Source organism: Anopheles gambiae, chromosome 2 (assembly GCF_943734735.2).
Source record: "Anopheles gambiae chromosome 2, idAnoGambNW_F1_1, whole genome shotgun sequence".
In the NCBI taxonomy this organism is placed as follows: domain Eukaryota; kingdom Metazoa; phylum Arthropoda; class Insecta; order Diptera; family Culicidae; genus Anopheles; species Anopheles gambiae.
The window spans coordinates 87,343,177-87,369,280 of record NC_064601.1 but is presented as its reverse complement, the minus strand read 5'-3'; the positions used below and the strand labels follow the sequence as shown (position 1 = coordinate 87,369,280).

General features: G+C 45.3%; 1 protein-coding gene across 8 annotated transcripts in view; it reads left to right on the top strand.

Moving 5' to 3' along the window:
* Window positions 1-7,159: 7,159 nt before the first annotated feature.
* LOC1276344 (nuclear hormone receptor FTZ-F1) overlaps window positions 7,160-26,104 on the top strand; it is a 124,994-nt gene continuing 106,049 nt past the window's right edge. For 2 of the 8 annotated variants that reach the window (XM_061641447.1, XM_061641440.1), the window contains exons 1-3: window positions 7,160-7,395; window positions 10,862-10,970; window positions 12,194-13,843. In XM_061641447.1, coding sequence (XP_061497431.1) covers window positions 12,442-13,843 — 1,402 coding nt within the window. In that variant the 5' untranslated portion in view covers window positions 7,160-7,395; window positions 10,862-10,970; window positions 12,194-12,441. Of the gene's footprint in view, window positions 7,501-9,798; window positions 9,924-10,861; window positions 12,129-12,193; window positions 13,844-26,104 lie in introns of those variants that run through there. The other 6 variants (XM_061641443.1, XM_061641441.1, XM_061641442.1 and 3 more) reach the window with 6 other exon arrangements.

Below are 26,104 nucleotides of genomic sequence, written 5' to 3'. Positions count from 1 at the left end.
AATATTTTTTTTTTTTTGAAGAGAAGCGGAAAAAGAAAAAAGAAAAGATTTAACATGTCAAACAATATTGATTATGGCTCGGTTATATTACTAACAGATTTATAAGGTTGAGAACAGACTAACTGAATTAGCCAAGGGTACCTAACTTTCATTCCCTAAGTGCCAGAAATTATTTGTTTTTTTTTCAAAGGCATTCAACGGTTACACCAGCTTACCCGGTGAAATTAAGAATGCGAGAAGCTTTCTGGACTTCAAACGTAAGTGCTTCATATATATTAAACAAACTGTATAATATGAAATGGGTGTTGATGTCTCATGTCATTATTAAATGTGTAACTGCAGTTTTCATCACGATATTCATGATTTTTCTTGATTTTATATACCTATTATAATTTGAATGAAAAAAAATATATATTAGAAAGAGACAACATAGGTTTGAGACACGCGCGCGTACAAGAGGACATTCGGAATCTTTTGGGAGAATCTACTGTCTGCACACGGTCTGGGAGGTCACAGCAGGATTCAATCATGGATGATTGTAAGTGGCCAATTCCAGATACATTAGGTTCACCTGCTTCGGAAGGTAGTACCCTGGATCCAGCCGATGGTGCCAGTGGAACTGGCCATATGTATGTCGCAGATATGTCCTGATAAGTGGTGCGCCAGATCCATTAATTGGTTCTTGTCGAGCAACGTGCTAGGGAATACCATTGCATTCGATGGAATATGACCCGTTTTTTCTTGTTGAAACTATGTTAGTTGTCTTGGGTATGGGTATCACTTGGTGGGTTCCGTTGAGGATTTTCCGATGCCACAAATATTTCGTACAAAATATTTCAATATACCTATCAGAGTAATATTATCGTAAAGATACTTCCGACCTGTGTTGGGGTAAGAGGTGGGACACGATGATAACATGATGATGATGATGATAACATTTTCAGAGTTGTTTATCTACAGAAACGTTCATACGAAACGTTTCACCTTGCTAAATAGTACGTGAGACTGTTTCTATCCGTGTAACCCATACGGGACTTGAAACCATGATGGACATATAAACCCGTGCATACCGTTAAGCTCACACATTAAATTAGCTTAATTAATTCGACAAAATCATTTTAATCTAGTGACGGATGAAGTTGGCAAAAAACCGGAGTTGACTCCGTGCCGACTCCGAAAATTTTGGAACCGACTCCGCAAGTAGGTCTGACCAGCAATTATCGGATGCCGTTTGGAATCGTCCAAAGTCGTCTGGATTTGATCGAAGTTGTGCGGAGTCGTCCGGAGTCATCCGGATACGAAATCATCCGCGGTTGAATTCGCCGCGAGTCAGATTTGTCCGAAGTCGGAATCGATCGAACACGATGGGAGTATGAATTGCTCCAACGGTTCCGATTAGGGTTTCCAATTTTGCCAGATTCGGATCGGAATAACGAGAGTCGAACTGGAGACGAGGGTGCGCTCCAGAGAACACATTTCTCATCCACAATAAATCAGTAAATCACAATAAATAAGTATACTTGAATAAATAGTGCTATTCTTCACATCTTCGTTGACGATTTTAGGAATTATTGTTTTGTTGTTGGACATCCACCATAGAGCAAAAACGTTCATCACAAGAAACAACGATTGTTTTAATTTGTTTCACTTGTCAATACAGGGGTTTCCAGGGTTTCTCATAGTTGTGGGACTCTTTCTTGGCTCTGTCTTATGGGAAGTGAGCTTCGTATGTTAGAAATTGGACTCTATGGCACCATTTTGGACAAGCTCCTTGGAAATTCCTACCGGATTTGTCCAACAAGGGTGTTAAAGAGGCCAATTCCCATTACATTAAGTTCATTCCACTCAGGAAAGAGTCAATAAAGTGCCTCACAGCTATTAAAACTCCTGGAAAACCCTGTAATACGTATAATATGAAGAAAATAAAATGTTCTAAAACATGTAAGGGAAACCACCATTTCAAGTAAATTTTACAACCGCCTCGATCGTTCCCCCTTTCGATCGAGTTTGGAAAATGCCTGAACATCTCACATCTCATGAAACCCGTCTCACTATAGAATGAAAATGCAAGCACAAGTGAGACGACTCTTCTCACTATGAACACTCTTCACGGTACAGATGGTTTGCTACGTTTTTCAACCATCTAGTCCTTCTATTGTTCTATTTTTATTTTATCTTTTGGGCGTCATAAAAGCCCACTGAAATCACATCACCTAAGCTTAAGATGGATGGTCAAATGTGAAAGTTCGTTGGCTTGCTTATTCCTACTCCAATACCCTTGGGATGAAATGTGGTAAAACCATGGTATATTGTAGATCTTGGATTAATTGAATCATATTTATACAGACTTTGGCAGACTTCAAAAACAAAATCCCTTGCTCCACATCATTTCGGCAATTAAAAGTAAAAAACTTCAATTTCCGATTCGAAATCTGAAAAACAATTTCGTCCAAATCACATCCACTTTATTCCAGTGACTGTTCAAACCGTACTCCGCCTTAACGTTTGCCTGCACAGGGTTCGCCACGACACGACGCGAGAAACACGTTCGCTTTTCGGTTCTACACGCCCTGCGCCCGCACACTCTCAACCCCCTTTTTACACCCCCCCCCCCTCCCTCCTCTTCAAACACACACACTCGATTCACACTTTTACCCACCATTGACAGTGACAGTGAACAGGGAGCAGGGTTGTGAGCATACATCTTTCGGGACGCCAAGATCACGATTATGTGTGTCAGTATGTTTCGCGTTCGGAGAGCGAAACATGTACACACGCTCCATTCTGCTCTCTTTCGCACCTTTGCGAAACGTTCTCGCTCAACCGACCTGCTACGCTTTTATTCCCGTCTCTTTCTTTGCCCTGTACAAACACACACATACACACAGACACAGCAATTTGATCCCCTTTTCGTCTCGCCATCCCGGTTGGGGAAGAATACAAAAAAAAAACTCACCCCTACGGACAAACAAAGAGCGCCACTGAGCAAGTGGACCAATTAGTTTACCACCACCACCACTACACAGATCGTGCAATGATCAAGGGGTGCAGAAGAGGTGTTGGGTGGGGGGATGGTGAAGGGGGAAGAATAAATGAAAGTGAGATAGAGAGTGTTGTTCCTTTCAACATCAACCCCATTGCGTGTGTGTGTGTGTGTGTCTGTATGAGAGTAGCACAATCCGGGAGCGTTCCGGGGGGAAGCATGCAGCAGGCGCCATCAAATCGGGGGTCGCAAAATCATTCTTCATTCCCCTTCTTACCCTTCTGCGGTAAGTTTGCAATCTCCCTCTCTCGCTCTCACACACACACACTCTCTCTTTCTCGCTTTTACTCTCTTTTTAAATGAGGGTTTGTGTTACGGCCTGCTTAGATGGGAGACAAATGTGCGCGGCGTGTTCGTAACCAAGAGAGCGGAAACAGGGAGCAGCTCCTCCAGCGCTAGACTTACACAACTGCAATAAAATTTGCGATTTTTCTTCCCTCCTTCCCCTCTGTAGTTCTAAGCGAATGTGTGTGTGTGTGTGTATGTATGTGTGTCTATGTAATCGAAAGCGAAAAGAAGAGAGGAAGTTTTAAGGTTTTTATTTTTGCAAATATGATTTCTTCCCTGACCGCTTACCGATTCTTTGCGTTTTGCTCCCGTTTTCTATTCGCTTGCTCGTTCTTTCTCTTTGTGTTTTCGTTCCACTTTTGTGGATGCTTATTCTTCACTGTCTTTTCTGTCTTTTTTTTATAAAGAGAAGCGCAGTGAGAGAGGAGCAGGGGGGGGGGGGGGGGTGTTGAATTTTTTTTATTTCTCGCGTTTCCGTTATCGCTCGATTGGGCGCCTGTTACGATGTGTGTGTGTGTGTGTGTGTGCGCGCATGAGTGTGCAAGTGTGCATTTCAAATGTTGGTCAAAGCGAGATGCACTTTCCGCTAGCTCCCAGTTTTATCACTAAATTTGACACATTCATGTGTCTGTGTGTGTGTGTGTGTGCGTGCTGATTAGAAAGAGAATTACAGTTGCGCAAGAAAGGCGCACGGGCCTGGTAGCGCGAAAAGCAAAAATATTAACCCTTGCTATTGCAGGAACAAAACATTAGGCACCACAACCACGCATACGCAGTTCATGCAACGGATAGTTCGTTCCTTTTTTTTCTCTCCAAAACACAGTAAGCGATGGAGACGGTTTACAGTGATGGACAAAGGGAGCGATACGCGGGAAACGGGAAAACAGGGTACGGATGCAAAATGCCCCTTTACCTAATTTCAAACTTTAGTTGCCGTCGCTTCCTTCCCCTCCCCCCCCCCCTCCACCCCCTTCACCCCTTCGTTCCCATCAGCACAACTAATTCTTGTAATACCCCTTCACCACTACCAGCACACTCGGGCACACAGTGTGCGTGTGTATGTGGTTCCCTTCCGTGCCAAATGTTCTTAGCGTATTGCGTTTCGCACTAAGCCACCTTGTTTTGCTTCTGCCGTTGCCGTCTTTGTGTGTGTGTATGTGTGCCAGTGTGTGTGTGTGTAAGAAATAATTGGAACGGGGTGGGGAGAATTCCGGGAAGAGTACGTACCAACACAACGGCAACACGTGTCACCCGGACACCCCTCCCCCCCCCAACCCCCTTTCGGCGGACGAGAACGAGATAGCCCCTCGCACGCAAGGGTGAGTGAGCGCTCCTTTGTGCAACACGCACTGAGAGCGATACGCATACGCAAGTGTGTGAGCGCGCGTTTTGTTGCGTTTTGGTTGTGTTGGGATTTTTGTTTTTTTTTTGCAGCTTCTGAGATATACAATTTGTGTTTTGTGAATGCGACACAGTGCTTCCCGTTTTAGCGGTGCGTTTGTATTGCATCAATGCAGAGGAAAGAGGGTTTATAGATGTGTGCGGAGCTACAGTGACGGACACGCGGTCTCCTGCAAGCAAGTTATGACTGTTTTCATTGCTATACAATAAAAACATTTTCAAAAATAAAACTTGATTTGCAAAATGTTGCTGAAATGAAATGTAGAAGCTCAAATTTTCACAAGCTTAAACGATTAACTAATGTGACTAATACTTTTTAGTGAAACTGACAAATATCTATCAAACAACCGACTTAAAAGAATGGCAAATATAAATCGTTCCACTATTGTGTTAAATTTTTTCTTTGAATCTCAGGCGACGGTAGCATCTGGCTAGGTATGTTAATGCGTTAATTGTGGCTGGTTCTACTTTGTTATTATAACAGTAGACTCTCGATCTAGCTCAAAACATTCGCTCTCTTTTACGTGTTTCTCTAGTGCGTTGCCACAAAATAAACCTCAAAAGATGAATGAATCTCGAAAGAATCATTAATCGCAAAAGATTCAAGAATCTTGAAAGATTCGTATAACTCTTAAAATTCACGAATCTCTTGAAAGTCATGAATCTCAAGGGATTCATAAATCTTCAAAGATTCATAGAGCTTGAGCTACTTATTCTTCTTCTTCTTGGTGTAACAACCTTCGTCGTCATGCCAGTGTATACAGGTTTTCGAGACTTTTTGACAAGTACCACGCAGTCAGATAGTTTACTTTGCTACGGGGAGGCAGACAAAGCTAGACTTGAACCCCCCACGTACATGTTATTAACTTAAATAGTGCGACTTAATATCGCAATATTTTGAAAATCATACATCTCTAAAGATTAATGAATATCTGGAGATTTATAACTCTCAATGGGTTACAGAATCTTGACAGAATTGTGAAAATTCTTGACTCTGTCGAGACTGGTGAATTCTCGAAAGATTCATTGATCGCAAAAGATTCAAGAATCTCAAAGGTTCAAGAATCTTGAAAGATTCGTATAACTCTTCAAATTCACGAATCTCTTGAAACTCATGAATTCCAAGGGATCTCCAAAGATTCATAGAGCTTGTGCTACTTATTCTTCTTCTTTTTGGTGTAACAACCTTCGTGGTCATGCCAGCGTATACAGGTTTTCGAGACTTTTTGGCAAGTACCACGCAGTCAGATAGTTTACTTTGCTACGGGGAGGCGGACAAAGCTAGACGTGAACCTCACCCACATGTACATGTTGTTAAGTCGTGCGACTGAACCACTGTACCATGGGATCGGAATATTTTGAAAATCATACATCTCTAAAGATTAATCTGGAGATTTATAAATTTTAATGGGTTAAAGAATCTTATAGATTAATGAATCTTTGAAGATTCTTGACTCTTTCGAGACTCGTGAATTCATGAAGATTCATGAATCTTTAGACATTCATGAATTCTTGGAGATTTATGAATCTTTAGAGATTTTTGAATCTTTGGTAATTCGATTCGAGATTCAAATCACTCACCTCTAAAGAATCATATAAACGAATCTCAACGAAAGATTAATGAAACTCAACACTAGTCACAACCTTTGTGACAACTGTTGTCGGTCAAGGCCTCAATGTGTCACTAGTGGGCTTGGCTTTAAGTGACTTTTTAATTACCCATAGCAGGATAGTCAGAGCTACGTATGGGGACGCACGGTCCATACGGGGCTTCATCTCAAGACAGGCTTGGCAGAAAAAAATTAGCATCATCAGTTTGTATTTTCTTCTGGCAAAATTCTTCTGTATGACGTGCATTCAATTATTGTTAACGTTATAATCGCACTCAATAACATTTTTTGCAAAGCTAGGTTAGATCCTGGTTACTGAAAATGTTGGACATTCCTGTACTACAGCAATACTAAATCAGTATCACTTAAATAGAATATAATTTAAAAAAAACTCCAATAAATATGCAAAAACATCTTACAATATACGCTAAAGTTGACAAATCGATAGAGTATAGTTAAAAAAAAAATATTTGAAATTACATTCTTCAATAAAAAATCCTTTTTTGCACACCACTGTACCCGGCAGTCTCTCACAGGGCGCGCACACACAGAGCGCTACAAACTCACCTATATCGCGAAACCGTGCACGGGGATGTGAGCAAACGAACCGGCACGGGCCTGTGCAAGTATTGGGCGCTGGCCGGCAATACTGTGTGGTGTGCGGCGATCATGCCCCATCGCACACGTACCCCTTTCCGTGACCCTCTTCCTAACGCGCGGCACAACGACCATTAGGGCGGGAGAGCGCGAGAGCGAGATGCACGCGAGAATGAGAGCGCGCGAGTGGTGGCGCGGCCCGGCGGTAACCCGGCAGTTGTTCGCGCGTTCTAAAAAATATCTAAATATTTTAGAATCCATCGTCAGTATGTGTCAGTGCGCGACCGTGAAACAAACGTACCTTCCCTTATTTTCCCTCCGGCCCGGACTGTGCGGGTCCGTTGTTGTTGTTGTGGTTGTTCTTATTGTTGGAGTGGTCTTCTTAGTTGTTTTTTTTTCTCGCTCTCTTGTTCTTCTTCTTCTTGTCGTTAATCTGTTCCTGCGCGTCGCGACAAGGTGGAAACAAGTAATTAGCGCAGCGCGGTCGGGGGCATTGCTTAGGAGAATGCGTTCGCGAAAATGAGCTGCATGCATGTGGTACCTCCGTGTGTGAGTGTGTGTGTGAGTGTGTACAAAAAAGGTTACTTGGGGCGGACCCCCCCCCCCCCCCCTTCGCACCAACCCATAACGACCAGAGCATTTCGCGCACTTGAGAGGCACCGTAAAAGAGAGCGAAAGTTTTGGGCCAACTAGATTCGGGGCGAGCCGAGCAAAGGAAAGAAAGAAAAAGTAATGTTATGCAGTCTGCCTTGTACGGGCACAGGGGGGTTCTCTGTGGGATTGAAAGCTTTTGTTTCGTGGGGGTGGTGTGTTGGGTGTGATGCAAAATTTGACCACCCATTTTCGAGGGGTTTGAGGCGAAAGGATGCCAGAGTGTAGTGCAGTGTGTGTTTCCCTTCAGTGCATTTATTTTTGATCCGATCCGACATTTCATCTCGCCGAAAGGAAGGAAGGAGAAGCTGCGGCGGGATCCGCCAATACCCGCGGACAACCCGCATGCATGTGTGTAATAAATGGCTTTTTCGTGGTGTGGCCCGTACGGTACGTCTGCTGCGTTTTTGGGGGATCATTCATTCCCCGCCCAGCTCCTCCTCCCTTCCCTCCCGCTCCCAGAAAGAGTGAATCGTCACATCTCGTTCCCTCCTCTATCAAACAAAGTAGGCAGTGGTGCGCAGCAACAGGCGACAACACACACACGGGGAAGAAGATTTGGCACAAAAACGTGGGACTCGGCGGAGCGCGCACACACCATCGTACAAAACGACACAGTCAACCGGACACACGCTGTCTATACACACACACATACACACACGTATGCGGAAGAACACGGCAATATTGCTACGGATTCCGAAAAAAAAGCTACCACTACACACACATTTACTTCTACCGCTGTAGCGCGCGATTTCTTTGCTGCCCCGCCGTGTAGAAAACGTAGCGCTCGCACACACACGCAGCGTTTTACAGTGTGATGCGGAAATTCAACCCCATTGCGCGTGAGTGTGAGTGTGCTGCTACCCCGGAGACGACGGCGCGCGCCCCAACGTTGTTTATATTATGGGAGGTTTCCCCCCCCCCCCCCTTCACCGTCTAACACCGTCTAGAGCAGCCGTCTCTTCCCTCCCCGAACGTCAACGTTCAAGTGTGAAGTTCAATAGCGAATGCGTAATACACAGACAGTATGGTCGCGCCGCGTATGGTTGTGTACGGTGGAGCGAGCGAACGAATGAGCGGGTAAAAAAAACTTCCTTGACGCCCAGATGGTTGATGCTGATGCTGGTGATGATGATGATGATGATGATGGCGGTGTAGTAACGAAGAGTTTAGTCTGCCACACAGCAGCAAAAGATTAGAATTTTTAAAAGCCGTTTATGTGTGCGTTCGTTCGGGATGGGGAATTGTTTTCCCTTCCCTATTAGTGGCAACACTCTTCCCGCCTTTGTGTGAATGTGAATTATGTGAATGTGTGAAGTAATTAGCTAACCCAATTTTTGTTGTGTGCTTCTCTCGCTCTCTGTCTGTGTTGGTGTGCTCCCGTACTCCCCGCAGTGTACAGTGCATCATCGTCAGTGCATACCATCACCAATCGCGAAAGCCACATCTAAGCAACCAGCGGACAGCAAGTGAGAAGAAAGTGAAGCCGGTGAGAACGGAAACAAAAAACAAAACAACAAAAGAAGGTTCTTAACGCAGGATCCGGTTTGGCAGTGGTTGGTGCTGTGTGTCTAGTCGTGCCGTACGAAAACATCAAATGCCCGCGCGTGAAAAGTGCAAGTGTGGTACGAGCGAGCGAGCGAGCGCGTTTGTATGTGTGTGTGTGTCCCGAGTGAGAGAATGCGAAATATGCTCCTGGCCTAAAGACCTACATATTCCCGGACTGCCCGGACTGTAGTGGTAGTGTATGTAAATCGACCCCGTTCTGCTGGTAAAAGGCTCCACACCGAGCGAATGTGTCAAACGAAAATAGGGAACAAACGACGGCTGTGTGTGTGTGTGTGTATGGGATTGGACGTGGGCGCAAGCGCAAAACGTTCTTCTGTGTGTGGGGAGTGGGCAGAAGTGAAATGGAGTGTGTCATCATGCTCTCTCTCTCTCTCCCTCTCTCTTTTGCGGCTACACATAACAACATCCTCGGCACTGTCGGAAACCTTCAAAATTCCGATCCGATCCTGGCAGCAAGCGTTTCAAGCGGGCTTCACCTTTTTGTGTGTTAGTAGTGTGTACTTTTCCAACCTTGTCCGTGGATCCTGGTTGTGGTGGTGGGGAGGGTTGCAACATAAAACCCGGAGGACCTTCGCCTTCGCGCGTTCTTGTGTATGTGTGTGTCGTTGCTCGTGTGTTTCGGGCCCTTTTTCCCGAGGTTATCCTGTCCGTTTTCCAGCGCCACTGTGCCAGACGTCTTCGTACCGTTCCTGTCGGTGGGTGGTGCACTGTTGCGTGGTGCCGTCCCATTTTACTGTGTGACGTGCGTGTGGCTGCGTTTGTGTGTGAGTGAGTCCGTGTGTGAGTGAGTCCGTGTGTGCGTGTGTATGTACGAGAGTTTTGGCATTTTTAATTTGTGCCCTCTGCTCCCGCCCAGACAAAGAAGAAAAGAAGAAGAAACATAAAATATCGATAGTGAAAGTGCGTTTAACCAGTGGTGAGAAATGTAAAAATGGAGAGCAAAAAAAAAAACAAGGAAAAACATGTGTTGTTGTACACATTTTCCTGCCACAAGAGCAGCAGCAGCAGCATCAGTGGGCCACGTTTCCTTTTCAATGACACCGAAAGAAAAAGAAGAAAAAACAAAGTAGCCAGCGCGTGTTTGTGTAAATACAGTTTGACACATTTTTTGACAGCAGCCGTAAAAACGATCCATTTCTATTCTGCTTTTGTGTGGGACCACTTTTCCCATTGTCCCGCTGCCTGCATTTTTTTTTATCAGTGTGTTACATCGTTTATCATATGGTAGACACGCAAGCGCGTGGGCGCGCGCGCCTCCATCACTGTGTTTGTGCGGGTGCGTTCGATGTGTGTTGGAATGTGTTTAGATTTGTTCTCCTCTCCCCCCCCCCCCCCCCCCCTCGGCTTTCCATCGGGGACGGGACTCCGCACGGATGTTTAGTGTAGGTCACTGTTTCAATGTGTCACTTTGCCCCGGTTTACACACTCACACCACTGTTGAGCGTGTTAGAATATGCGTGTTTTTTATCGTAAAAGTGTCTGTTTTTTTTCGCTGCTTCGAGTTTTATCAGTACAAAAGCTTTTTTCGGTGGTTTGGATCCAATTTCTGTGCTCTGTGTTTTGCTCCCGGGCGTAAAGGGCGCTTCACAAGCGCCTCACATGATGTTGTGTGTGTAACGTAACGTGTAGTTTAGTGCTTGCAAAGTGCTTGTTAACCGTACCGCTAAAATAGTGTTATTTTTCTTTCTTTTTTCTTTTATAGCCTCAGTGTACCAGTGTGTTAGGATGTGTGCAAAAGGAAGAAAGATAAAAAGTGAAAACATGAAACGGCACGCTGCCTAATAAAAAGAAATGCATTTTCCAGTGCAAAAGTACGTGCAAATTGTATTTTTTTAAAAGCAAATAATAGTTTTATTTCCAAAATAATTAAAATGAGTTACAATCGTTACAACAAACACACCGGTGAAAAGCAATTTCGTGCAGTGAGAAAGAGAGAGCGTCTACTAACGTCCGCGAGCAAGTGAGCGTTACCGCGTAACGGACCGACGTAACGCCCGTTACAGCGCTGTCCTTTTGCCGTTATTACTTCGCCTGCTGCCGTTGTTTGCAGTGCAGGAGCAGCTCTGCTTTTGAGAGGGTGCAACCAGTGCACCGAAGGGCAGGGAAAGCGATGAGGAGGAGGGGACGCTGAACGGTACCGACCTTGAACTATATACTTGCGCAGTGTCCGTGTACCGTGCGCCACGTCCTTCATCCCTGTTCGTGCGGTTGTGGGTGTGTGTGTGTGTGTGGAGTGCAGTAAAGTGCAACACATACACACACGCGCGTGCAGCTGCACCTGACCGTGGCCCAATTGGCCACGGGAGCATCGAAAACCAACGGGACGGCAACAGTGTCTCGGCCTGTAACGAGTGTCCTGTGCATGTGCATGTGTGTGTGTGTGTTGATGCACCGGGACCAGATTTAGTTATGCTTCCGTTGCACGCGTTGCTCTCTCTCTCTCTCTTGCTCCCTCTCTTTCGAAGAAGTTGTCCATCGTGTTGTAACGAATGCATTTTCCGTGTGTGCGTGTGTGCGTTTGCAAATCGGGTGCGCTGACAGAAAGTGGCCATCGCGAACCGTCCGATGGCTTGGTAACTTCTGCGTGGTGTCTTCTCCTCCCCAACCTCCCACCCCCACATAACAAAACAGGAAGCAGTTTTGAGCGAAAATCGCTTGCCAGCTGGAGGAGAGAGGCAATGCTGCAATGTAATGAAAATCGGAACAACACGAATGCATGCAACCTTAGCGGTCGGGTTTTTTGGGGACACAGTGCGATGTGCGATTCGCTCCAAAGCGGCAGATGGAGAGTTTGTAGTGTCCTAATTGCCACGAATTGCATCCCAGGTGTGTGTGTTGTGTGTGTGTGCCTGCCTGGTCCTGGCGCGTGTACTGCCAGTGCCCCATTCTAACGCCAAGTGTTGTCAAGGGCAGATGGGTCTTGCTGGGTTGGTGATAATTGTGAAGAATTCAGTGCCAACGTTTGTTGAGTGAGTTGTTTGGCAAAGTGTTTGTTTTTTTTTTCTAAAATTCCACTTCCATTTTCCAACTCCAGTCCTAGTCGCCGCAATCTCTTGTAGCTGCTGCACCTGCGGGAACCAAAGTGTACCAAAGTGTGTCCGTCGTCGTCCAAGTGTGTCGTACCAAAAGCGGAGTGTGTGAATGTAAAAGTGCCGTGCGCGTGTGTTTCGGGCAGGTTTGAAAAGTTCGTTTTCAAAAGAAGAAAAAAAAGTACAACGCAAAAAAAAGTGTAAAGTTTTGCTCTGGTGGCACAAACTTGGAGAAAGAAGAAATATCGCGAGGATGCACGAGGAAGCCACCTCAACGGCTAGCTCGTCCACGACCTCCCCGCCCGAAACGTCCTCGTCCTCGAACATTGTGTACCCGAACGGTGACCCCATGCTGCTGTCCACCTCGCCCACACCCGGCCCGGGTGTGGCTTCCTCCTCGTCCTCCTCCGCCTCCTCCTCTACGTCGTCATCCACATCCGGCACCGCTAATCTGTACGAGGCGGTGGACCAGCAGGAGCTGCTACTCTCCAACAGTCATCACAGTGCGGCCTTCCACGGCCATCAGCATCAAATTCAGCAGCATCAGCAAATGCACCACCAGCAACATTCCCAGCAAGCGTTACAGCACGTAACGCCCAACCTAACGGCAGTGGGTACCAAAATTATCGTTAGCGGAGGTGTGCATCATACCATGCAGCAGCAGCAGCAGCATCTTTCGCACGAACAGCAGACGCATCATCAACATCAAACGCAACATCACAGCCATCACAACCACCTGCAACAGCAGCACCACCACCACCATCCGTTACACCATGTACAGACGCAGCAGCACCATCAGCCAAGTTCCTCCACGAACGTGATCGTTCCGGGCACGAGCCACGGCTCGCCACCTCTGCTCGTTCAGGCCAGCTCGAGCGGCGTCTCCGACATGCTGCTCGGGCAGGATCCGATAACGACGACCACCGTGGCGGCGGTGGCGACGACCGGCGCCACCACCCTGCTCGCGCTGTCCCCGGACGACGTGGTGGAATCGGTCATCGATGGGCGGGTCGTGACGGCCACGGAGGAGGACACACTGCTCAGCAGTCTGGCCGGCACGACGACGACCGACGGTGGTGGTGTGGTGGTGGACGAGGTCGATGATCACGTCGTCTCGATGGTCGGTGCCGATGGGACGCTGCTGGGATGTGGTGACCCACTGCAAGGGGTCACACACCACTCTCACCACCATCAGCAGCACCATCTTCATCAGCAGCAACAGCAGCCCAGCTCTTCGTCCAGTATTACGATCGTCACGGAAGAGTCCATCCTTCCGCTGGCGGTGACGTCGGCAGCATCGTCGTGCGTCCTGGCGGCCGTTACTACCCGCCGTTCGCCCGCCTCGTCCACGTCCGGTTCGTCCACACCGGCCGCATCGTCCTCCGGTGCGGTGCCGATGTCCTCGGGCGGCACGATCGGCAGCAGCCCCTCGTCGTCCACCAGCGCCACGACGGCCGTTGCGGTTGCGACCGTCGGGAGCAGTGGTGGGGCGCACGCTGGGGCCGCTTGCGGGTCGTCGTCGGCGTCGGCGGCTGGCATCGTTATGTCCGCCCTGTCGGTTCATAACGATGCTGCTGCCGCCCACCTGACCGAGGCGATCGAGATCAACATCCCGGAGGAGGACGACGGTTGCAGCTACGGCGAGGATTCGGACGGTAAGTGAACCATATTTTTTTCATCTTATTTTACATACTTTTTGTTTTGCAAATTGCAATTTGTTTTGTTGCAAATCACTAACCGTTCCTTAGCCGTTTCCACCGTTTCGATTGCGAATGCGACTGTCTGCGATTGCTGTAAGTGAAGGGAAATCGTTATTCCTACAACAAAATGCAATATAAGTATAAGATCGTAAAGGAAAAGAGATTACAGTAACTAACTTTAAGTAGTGTATACATCTTATGAATAAAAAAGAATTCAGCATATCAGAATCTGTTTAATCTGTAATTAATATTCTGTCAAATGTATGCTTTTTAATACATAACAATACATCTTCAGTGTTCTGTTCGCGGCAAGGTCCATAAATTACTACAGGTCGTTGCGTCCGGTTTACTCTGATTTTTTTTGCATTTGACAGCTAGGGAGTCCAAAATTACTTAGTAACTCATACAAAGTCCTTAGCACACCTAACTTCCTGTCTGCCAATCTCCATATAAATCTTCATCCATCATGGCTACCAAAATCTGAGCTAAGGACCCACCTGTAGTCTATCTAGGCACCTTGGGCTGTGGCTGAGTTACAAAACATGCTAGCTCTGGAACCTTAGTAGACATTCTTAGTAGTATGTGCAAGGAACATTAATATACAGGTTGTCCCCGAGATACGCTGATAATGGGGACCTACAAGAAAACGCGTATCTTAAAGATGTACGTTGAATTTTGCCTTTTTCTGCCAAAAAAATCGTATAATTTTGTTTGAAGTAGTATGCTTTATATTCTAGATCAATTATTTGATACGATTCTGACTCTAGACTACAATATTGTAACTTTTTGAGAAGGTTTTAAAACTCCATCAAGAGTGAATTTGCTTTACATTTAACAATTGATGGGTCTCAGATCACTACAATTTGCTCAAGGAACTGTCAAATTTATAAAACCGCGTACCTCCAAATCCGTGTGTAAGAGGTACCCCGTGTATCTCGGGGACTTTCTGTATAGTTCTTTATTTTAGGGCTAAGAACTGTATTGAATTTTGAAATGTTTTGATAGCGAAAGACACGCATCTCACTAAAATGTTTTTAGTTTGCTGTCCTTTCTTCCATTTTTGGTGAATTTCATACTCCGTTATTCTCCGTTAAATAGAAAACATGCCAAATTTAATAGCTGACATGAAATCTCAGTTCAAACTGTGAGGTCCTACTGTAATATCCTTGCCCAAAGGAATGAAATTCACAAATTCATTTAATTCTTTTTGGCATAATTCGTTTTTGAGGATATAACAGTCCGATTAAGTTTTGGTCCAGTGGAGATCTGATTTGAGGACAGGCTTGTTGATGGCCCGTACACTATCGACTGCACTAACACGAGCGACGTATGTTCGTTCGTTCTGAAGCTATATGAATTAAAACATACAAAGATAGATTTCAATCAACATGTATAGAACTCCACAAATTCACTTTGCTATCTATTCTCTCATGAATAACAATTTGTGAATTCATAGAGCACTGGAGTACTTGAAAGTTAACTGTCCGATTCATTCTCTTGTTTAACCCAAAATGTGTTGGAATCTCTTTTTTTCAAACGCTCTATGCGTTGGTGACGTACCTAATGGCCTTGTAAGCGTTAGCTTCCGTGATTTACTGTCCTGTTTATTTCCAATCTCCCCGGGGAGTCTAGGGGAGCTTATGGAAATTGGATTTACTTCTTTTCACAGCAAAACTACCAACGATGAGTGTGCTTCTGGATGTATGCATGCTTTTGCCACATCCTCCAGCTCCAAAAGAGAAAAGTCAGCAAGAGCTCGATTAGGCTAGGCTAGAAATGTAATATAACAAGAAAAAATACGCTCAATTTACAACCATTTCGGAGAGAGAGAGAGAGTGAGAGAGAAGGAGCGATGAAGAGCGAGCTAGAGAGGACAAATGGCGTCAAATTGTGGAAGTGTGAATTAAAATCGTTTTACCCAAGGAAGGAGCAAACTGCAGCAAATGGCGCAAAGCAATAGCCACAGTTTCGGTACATTTAGTCGTCGCTTCTGGGTATGGGGTGGGTTTTATTGGCTTGGAATTTTCATCTAACGCGCGCGGCGCCACACACTAAAACCATATTTATTGCGATAAAGCTGCTTCCGGTCCGGTTAGTTGTTGTAGTTGCTGTTGGGGCCGCGCTCGGTTTCGGTTTCCATAAATAGACCGCTCCCGGAGTCGTAGTTTCGTCCAGTCCACCGGGGTGTGCTTCTCCAGGCCCAGTGCTGAGAGTGAGCCGACCACACACATATATGCCATCATCCAGAGCTGTATGTAACACACCTTATGGTGGTGCTGGGAGATCGATACCGGGGCACGAAAAGGCAATATCCCTGGCCATGACTGGCACGCGAGCTCTCGAGATCGCGAGTTTTTTTTTGTTGTACGGAACGGTGGGCTGGGAACGTGTAGCTGCGGCGTACGTCCTAGCGCTAGCAAATGAACCTTGCCCTAGTGGCAGTGTACCCAAAACCCTAACCTCAATACTAACGTTGAACTTGACACTTTCGGCACCGGACGGTGCTGCTCGGGGGCTCGTTTCTGGGGGCGAAGGGGCGAAGTAAAACCGTCTCTTCCTGATCTCTGGATTCCTTCTCGCGTTAGGCTACGGCTGTTGGAATGTGTATGCATGCAAGAGTTTCCACCAACACCAACACTCGGGCCTCGTTATTCCAGTCAACTCTGCTGGACGGCTTTTTTTCCGGATGTGTCTGTATGTGTGTGTTGGCTCATGTGAGCTCTGTGCTGCCATGGAAATGGTCCTGCGTGGAACAAGTCCAACTTCGGTATGTACATAGCCGCTCCATAACACATACAAACACACATACATACACAAAAACACGGTGGAAATGGGCACTAGATTTTCCCAACCCCGTGTTCGATCCCGATACGGCAACCGTTTCGATACGGGACCAGTTTGTATCTCTTTGTTGCTAACCGAAACCGAAAGTAGGTCAGCGACGTTTCCCCATGCGGCACCGCGTCCACCGACCTGCTGCTGCTGCATCCTGGTGTGGGGAATGCTTTCCACGTGGAAAGGAATGGATTTTGGCTGCCAAAGTGTGGAGGGGGCCATCGGGAGGGGGTGTGTTCTGGAATTGTACGTTGACCTAGTAGTGGAAGGGTTTGTGCGTCATCACAATTTTCGGGAATCGGGATTTTATCTAGTTGTCCCGTGCTCCAAACTTTGGTCCCGGAAGAACTTGACCTATCTGAACGAACTGATCTGTGTGATTGTTATGCAAAGCTGAAGTTACGCTCCGGGTCTATGTAGCATATGGATGACCTTTTTTTTGACAGTATGTTATGTATTGTAGTGTTGTGAACTATACCTATTTCTATTAGGATTCAAAACGTGTCTATAATATCCATCTTTTCAACAGCCGTTAGCACCTTTATTACCTGTAACGCTTTTTTTGACAGTTGACCGTAACGTTTGTCTGAGTGCGGTCGGTAGTTTATGCGTTAGCTGTAACGCCACCAACGAAAAGCACTATGAACTGACAACAGCGTTCATGTTGAGGAAGTAAATAACCGTCCGCCCGTGCCCTAGACCCGAGCGGCATAAAGGGCACTTACTTGACCTTAACCAATATCCTTCGCACGGGTGTGTAGGCAGGTTCGGTTTTTGTTTGTCCTCTCCGTAGCGACCCAAATCTACTACCCCATGTCCCTGTGTGTGTGTGTAGTTTCGTCGTCTGCGCATGTCACATGGAAGCGAGTATTAGTGCCGGATGAATATGGGAAAGCGCGCGTGTGTAACTACGCTTCCGGAGCGCGCGGAGGCTACTGTTGGGGGGGGGGAAGCCTATGAAAAACGTGCCGCCGACCTAACACAAGGACCTTTTGCATGTGCGCGGAGGCTCGAGCCGCCCGAGCCATCATCATCATCATTCTCTTATCAGAAGAAGGGGGTTCGTTGCTTACTTTCTCGCTCGCTCCGCGTGCGAGCAGACTCCGCCTCTTTTGATGCGCGCGTGGCACTAATCGCTTGGCCGTGTGCGGGTGTATGATGCAATCGAAAGGGTGGCCCAAGAGCACTCTTGCGCGTGTATCTGTGCGAGAGCACTCTTCACTCTCTCCACCTGCTGTCGTGGTGGTGACCTACTTTTCCTATCACTAAATGCAATCGTGTCTCGATTTCCGGCAAAAGCCAAGAGGGGAGGACTTGTGCGCGATGATGGTGGTGTGATGAAAGCGAAGGGGCTTGTTTGTTTTTTTGTTGTTGTTGAGGAGTATAGAGCCCAATCGTGAGCAAATCTCCCGGTCATATCCGTTTTGTGTGACTCTGCGTGCGCCTTATTCTGGCTCTCCGTTTGGTGCAGGATTTGTGTACTACAAATCATGTAATCATTCATCGCAACCGCTCGTCGGTGCAATGATTTCGTTTGCTACTACCGCAAGCCCGCACCCGCTCACCACGGATGACCTAGTTCTGGCTAGGCGCGGCAGAAGCGTGCTTAAGACCGAGTGATTGATTTTTAATATCCATTTCCTAATGCGCCAGGATAATTGAAATGCTGGCTTCCCAGGACATTTTTTTCAACTTCGGTAGATGAGCGGCGTGACGTGGCTTGACGTGGAAGCCTCCAGGAGGACGGCAAATTCAATAATAATGCCAGCAGCAACACCTGTTGATAGTGCACGTGTATTGCATTCTTTGAGCATGGGGAAAAAGAGGTTCTAACCTACATTCGTGTTCTAAAATACGCTCGTCGCCTGTTAGCACAAATTTTGTAGAATCATTTATTATTATTGCGTTCTTAGAATTAGTTTAGAATAATTCATATTCTACCAGATCGATAAAGACAAAAAATCTGAATGAATGGTTGAATTTAGTGATGTACAAGGTCGAAAAACGGTCAGATTACTGATAAATAGAGGTTTTACAGAGTAAGCATGATTATTGGTATATACAGTGAACCCTCTCTTATTTGAGAGGCGATGGGACAGTCGAATAAGAGGGGTTTTCAAATTACAGAGGAGGAAAGTGAATGAACGGTCCATCCAAACAAGAAAGAGACAGAACATTTAGTATGCAGCCTTAACTGTTGCTATAGGAAACTGCGAACAGGATTGCCAATTTGAGCATACATCATTCAATAACCATGGCAACACCATACACAAATAAGAGGGACACAGATTTCAGAGGTTTTCCAAATTAGAGGAACAAAAATGTACTGGAAATCAAAGGACTGTGCAAAATGTTCAAATAAGAGAGATTTTTCAAATTGGAGAGGTGTCAAATAAGAGAGGGTTCACTGTAGTACCTTGAGAAATCTCGGAAAATCGTGCAAAAACGTAAAAAAGGAATGCATCTCATGAATTCCCCTAAATGTCGATCTGTCTCGATTCCTTAGCAACATAAGTATGTAGCTTCTCAGTATTGGTCAATAATATGGTGGTGAAATTAAATAATTTTAGTTATTAGTTATTAGTGTGAGTCAATAAGCTGCATTAGTACTTTATATGCGTGTTCGATAACCCTAATTTTAGAACACTAGCTTCAAATATTAATTGGATGGTTATGCATGTTTTCCAATATTTGTTAGATAATGGCCTTTTTTGGGTATTATATGCCAGCATTGTCAAAGAGTATCTATAAAGAGAGCCTCGAATATAGCTGATATCTGGTGTTGTGCTTGACAAAAACTAGATGTCCGGCTTAGGGTGACTATCACTGTGTATAATTTTCCCAGCTTGATCGGTGGTAGCTGATTTATTTTGCGTTTTGTTGTGATTCCGTCCGAATATGTAAAAATATTTTTCCATACCATACTGAAGTTTTTGGTACAGAAAGGGTTTTTTTTTATATATTGGTGGTTCAGTAGTTAATAAGTATTACTAAGTAATAATGAACATTATGAAGCGTTAAACTGCATTTTGTCTCTTTTCTACTGCTCGGTCTCTCTATTGATTGTACTTTAGCTATTTATCTGTTAAATATTATGAATGGAAGCTAAAACCAATTTAAAATCATTCCTATAAACTATAACGATATACGATATAGTACACTTTACTATGGTCCTATGGGTCAGGCACAGATTTCGGCCATAATAGTACCCAAAAACCGGTCGAAAGTTTGCGCTGTAAAGGCTACAATAACCATTAATTTTCTTCATTTTAGATATTATTTGAACTAATTATTATTAATATATGGGATTTTTGAAATTATTCCATTTATTATCATAGTGATTTGAAGCTCAATTTAGTGCCTCAGGGTCGAGTATGCTGCTGCTGCTAATCTCAATATTTAGCATTGCTCATTAGTTTTCTATCTTAATTTCCTCCTTCTTTAATTGTATTCATTTGTTAGGTGTCTTGCCTTATATTGAATAAGTTAGAGCAAAAAAAAAAAGGAAGCCTATCGCTGAACACTCCAGATCCCAATCGATTTTACATGTAAACAGCGTTCGTTCCACTTCCTGCCATAATTCTCGTCTAATTGCTAGGAAAGAGGTCTACGCTTCCTTTTTTTCTACACGGATGCGCGCCTCTGTGTGTGTGTGTGTGTAGCTGTGTGCCTGTATGTGGGGATCATCACGTGCATCATCTCCCCTTCCGGGTGGTTGCTGGCTCTTTGTTTGTGCGATCCCAAACCCAAAACCACCACTTCCTTGTGTTTCGCTTTCGGCATTTCTGATGACTGACTGCGCAAGCACGCCGTTGAGCAGGCAGGAATTCACTTTCGTCGGGCCGGTTTCTCAAGAACCGGGACCGGTTTTTCCCCCTTATTTTTTTGTGTGTTACGCGCAAACACGCCATGTTTCTCCCCTCGTCGTAGCATTCGGTTAGCACATTCTGCGAGCCGGCGGCGAGTTCGCGCGATCCGCTATGCTGATGGCTTTCGTTAGAATGAATGGAACGGAGGGTGCCTACAACATCTTCGCGCTTTGTTTCGGTTCCTGGAAGGAAGATTTGTTGGCAATTTCTTAGCGATCAAAAGAAGAGAAAAAAAAACGAACACACACAGACTGGTGTAAATGTGGCATGAAAGAGCATACACACCACACCAAGACACAGCAGTGAGAAACGTATGAGGCCAAAGACTAGAGCAATAAATGAAGCTGGATCGATCTTTGCCAACTTCCGGGTCGCACCAGTCTTGTAGTGGGGTAATGTAGGGAGTGAGGTAATGTGTATGGAACATAAAATTAACGGCGCTATGAGCAGAAATGGGGGAATCAAAACATAGAACCAAACTACGCTATGGATTGGGGCGTGTTATTGTTTGTGGGGAGTTTTCTTTGCGAACCTTTTCTGTTTTTGCTTGTTGTGTCGTATTTTTTATGTTTGGAGGAAAAGTAAAACTAAAATAAGATTTTCTATTGCAAGCATTCGAGGCTTTAGAACAACTACTTCAACTACGACTGTTTGCCTCATTTCGATGACAAAATAAGCTGAAAAGCGAGTAGAAAGAGTAGCTTTTGCTTTTCCGATTCGAGGATGGTACAATAAATCGATACTACTGACGAAAATAAACTACTCACACGAAGGGGAGGGTACCTGCTTTAAATAATGGTATTCCATCCCCTACACGGCTGCCGGCGCTGCCGCTCGATCCAAGGGAAGGGATGCCGTGCCCAAGGGACATTAACGAATGTAGCGTTATGTAAACCATTTGACGACATTTTATGGTATATATAGCTTAAAAGAAAGCTAGATGGTTGCTGTCCAATGAGAATGTAACGAATCTTCTAACATCCTTAGTTTGGTAAATTATAACTTACTATAATTATTGTACTCTAAAAACATGTAAATAATGTTTAGCAATCATCATAATGTGTTGCAAAACTGTCAACTTATTTCGCTTTAGTTAAAACCCATCTTATCTCTACGTAAAGCTCTCTGCAAGAGCGTCCTTTGATTGCCGTTCGTTCGCATTGAATGTGCATTAAGCGTTGGCTCTGCGGTGTGATCCTTGGCGACGACAACATCTCCACCCCACATTTGGTATGCATATGCCGGAGACCGGAGACAATGGACCCAGCATTGACAATCCGGTTGTTGTTTTGCCGGTGAATGCATTTTCAAACTCCAATGCATGCGTCTGTTGATCCCGAGAGGCTTAGATATGGAAAACGTCTGGTGCGACTTGTGCGCGCTATGTGGGGTTGCCCAGCTGGAAGAGAGGATCTTGCAGCGCATACGTTGGATGGTAAAATTATGCAATGCAATGTAGAGGAAGGATGTAGACAAGAAAAAGCTGGTAGCACTTGTAAAATTTCCAGTTTTATTACCCGTTTTATGAGCCACAAATATCGCCCAGTGAGGATGCAACCAGAGCTGAGTTGTTTTTTTTCCTACAATCAGAGAGAGCACCGTTCTTCAGCAGCAGCAACAGCAAACACGTCTCGATGGGGTGTCTTGCTTTGCTTCAAGTCCTACCCTACGATGCCTGTCGGTCTACCCTTTACCCAGCTTCTAGCGCGGCTTGATTTTCAAGGTGAACCGGTAGCTGTTTGCCGGTTTGTTTCGCGGTCCAATGCTTCTTCGCAAGTCTTCAGGCTCTCTCTTCCTCGTTCGCAACAACGCGCACTCCGCAGTTGGGTTCGCACGACCACCACTACCACCAACTAGCCTGCTAAAGCCTGTGTATGTTGTTTGGTCAAAAAATGGAGTGTGGTACGCTAAAATGAAACGATAGGGTGTAAGGTTTTGCACAGTGTTGCGATCAGCGCAGGCTGCAGCAATATGTAAACAGATGCAAGCACATATTCATATCGTTGTCATTCAATCACTTCATTTTAATGTGATTGAGATGTGAAGGCCTTTTTATTCCCGAAGAAAATAATGAAAATGCCTGTCATTTTTAAATATAATAATTTAACTAATTTTTTTTTTTAATATTTTGACCAATGAATGTACTTTCTCTCTGATTTAGTCCATAGTGATAAACTGTTCTAGTAAGTGTGAGGTCGGCATGCCACTATTTCGTAAGCAAGACACACATCAACACTACACATTGCTAGGCATTTAGACACCTTGTTCTTAGTTGTATTACATTAGAGGTGATGATTTACCTAAACAAATAACCATTAGATACTCATTTCGATTAATTAGCAACGCAATAATAAAAATAAAACAATCTTGCTAGAGAACAGCTCCTAGCCGGCAATCGGTTGTTGTGCACTAGCGCTGAGAAGCCGCAGCGCTTCGGGCAGCGTCGATGCTGTGACGATGACTACCACCAACAGTGGCGAAGTTACTACACTCATACACTTCTCACCCCGAGGCGGTGGCACACTATTTCCTCGTGCGACACGAGCGTACAAAAACGTCCACTAGCCGCGGTGATTAGGGGTGGCTTTTCCAACTCGCGATTGTTGTCTTTGTCGTTGTTATTTCCGCCGTAGAGATTGGCGGGCGCAGTGATGCTAGTCATGGCACACACCGTGAGCCGAGAGCTCAGAGAAACAACAAACCTTTACCCAGCGTGCCTTGCCCGAAGCGCACTCTACGTTACCGTTTCCGTTTTACCTCACACTGCATAGGGCAGCCTGCTTCAAGCGTGTAGTGGTTGATGGGCGACCCGTAGCGGTATGATTTTATTTGCTGTGTGGGGCGGCACTGCGCGGGATTTTTGTGTGTGAGCAGACTAGTAAATTGGCTGAAGAATGTTGTGAATCGGAATCTTCTTTCTGGAAATTTCATGACTAGCAAAATTGTTGAGCAGTTTACATATGACTTTTATTTAATAGAGCAAAATGCTGTAACACGTTTTATTCAACAAAAGATGCAAAGAACTTTAATAAACCCGGCGTAAGAGTTCATAAAAAATGTAAGCAATGAACAATTAATTTTAATTAATTTGATGCTATTGTAAAAATGGAAACTTTATTAAGCTGTATTAGAGTTAAATTTCTAGTAAAAAATCAAGAAAACTTTCCAAAACTGTCCTAAATTGACTAGAAATATTAAAAAAAAATCCAAAATAGTTCAACTGTTACCATGTTCTCCACCATGGTGCTGTTACTGCGAACGAACGGTTCGTGTACTCGCTACAGTAGTTTATGCCGTTTCGCCTAGGTGGCGCTGCAGCAAAGCGTTTCTCTCGTTGTGCTGAAGCGTTTCCAATGGAGCTGGAGGAACAATTCTCATTTTGTGTTACATTCTTCATCGATATAGAAGGGGTAAAATGTTTTTTTTTATCGATGTATGAATAGTGAGTTTTGTCTGTGAAGCTATCAAAGAGTTTATAATTGATTTAGTTTTTATATGAATTTAGCAGCAGCACTAAATGTTGTTTTAGAAAAAAATTAAATCCAATCACGAAATCGAACTCCTCTTTTTTCTTCCAAATGTTCAATGCTCAAATTGCATTTAATAAAATGTGTTTCCAAACGAACAATTTGAAGCCAAATAGCATAAATGTTTGAATATTTCGTCCAAGGAAGAGGTATCGTTTTCCCTCTCCCTCTCTCTCTCTCTCTCTCTTTGTGTCATACATATTCACTTGCAGCAGTGTACAATTAATTCCATCAGGTGTGAAGCAAATCAGCCGTGGCAGTGTTTTATGCTAATGCGAACCGTTTGCAACCATTACTGGGTTCGCTGGGTCGTTGTGGCTCCGTTCGTGGGGTTTCAATTGTATTGCGCTGATTGCGTTACCGTACTAACCCTCCTGCCGAGCTCAAATCCTTCCGTTTTGGTGTTTCGCTTAAGCCTTTCCCTGCTAACACGCGGCCGGGCTGAGTGAAAAATCCATACACAGGGTTGCACAGCCGCATTAAAGCGGCAGCACACGAGCGCGTACTGCCTGTAACGGCAGCAGCAGCACTATCGGTGTTAGTGGGTCACCTCGTAACCGTGAACTAGTAACGAATCTGCCAGATGTAAACCATCCTGCGACCGGTTGACCGGTTGGAGCCGTGTCACCACCACTACCGCACCGTTGTCAGGATTCATACCGGGGAGGCTGGTGAGTGCCACTACCTCTTCCCCGGCGCGGGAAACCCGGAATGTGTGACAGCACGTGCACGGCGCGCTACCGAAGTTATTTATTGTGTACTCTTTCTGCCAAGCGGGCGTCGGATTAGAGTACGATTGCGGGCGCTGGTGCGGGCAGGTGTAATACATCATGTTAAATTTTAATGATAATCACCAGTTTGGGAGCAGGGAATGTATGATGTGGTGAAGCATGATTGTGTATTGGCAGGATCTGGCACGGTTCAGCCTTTCCCCTCACTCACCCCGTCCCCGAGGGACAAATCTATCGGTGACCTAAATTGGACTGCGTGATGTATGACATTATTTGCTTTAACTGTTGATATGTCGGAAAACGGGGTAGGAGGAGACAAAAAGTGCAGAGGGCATCAATTACTCGGTAAGATATATCCACTGATTGGACCGTCGTGGGGGAGGGAATTGCTTTTTCCACCCCACAAGCCTTCCGTTGTCTGTATCGTTAGAATATTCGGATTCGGTGGAGGCGCATGGTAGGCCATGGAAAAGGAAAGCATAATTATGCAGGAAAATGGGGGTGTGGTGGTAGAATATAGATCAGTAATTTGCATGATTCTACACAAACCTAGTTGTTGACTGTTTCAGCAATGAAAGGTTTGGAAACCTTTTCCATGAATCAACACAAATTTAGAGCTTTTAAATAAATTCGTATTGAAGTACCAAAACAAAGCATTTTAAAATGTATGCCACACACGCACACACCGATACATTTGCCCGAATAACATTCCTTGCTTGGAGCTCGCCTCTTTGGGAGAAATTTCTTCTCCTATAAAGGATTCTTGCGCACGCTCACCCATCTGTGAGTGCCTTCGGTCGGAAAATGAGCGCCCCACGGTCTCGTGTAGGGGAAATCGTCAGCAACCCTCATGAAACTCAGGTGTATCGCTCAGAAAATGCACAAGCCCCTTACAAGTTTCTATACTGCCGCACACACACATAGCGGCCAATTTTTGCTCGGCTCGGTATAGCCTCGTTTTCTTCGGTCGGTCGGCTGTGTGTGTTTGCGTTTGAGTTGCATCGCGTAAGTACATCGCGATACTTACAACGCATCACACCGTGTGCATGTGTGAGTGTGTGATGAGGAGTACTCGTTTACGTAGGTTTTTCTAGAACTAGGTCATGGTTGCAGTAGTAGCAGCGGCAGCAGCAGCAGCACGGCGTTCTATTTTCAACTAAGTTTATCAACTAGCTCGAGCGGCACAAACACACAACACCTTAGAAAGACGATGGGCCTAGCCTAGCGGAGAGCGCGCAGGAGGAGGAGAAGGGG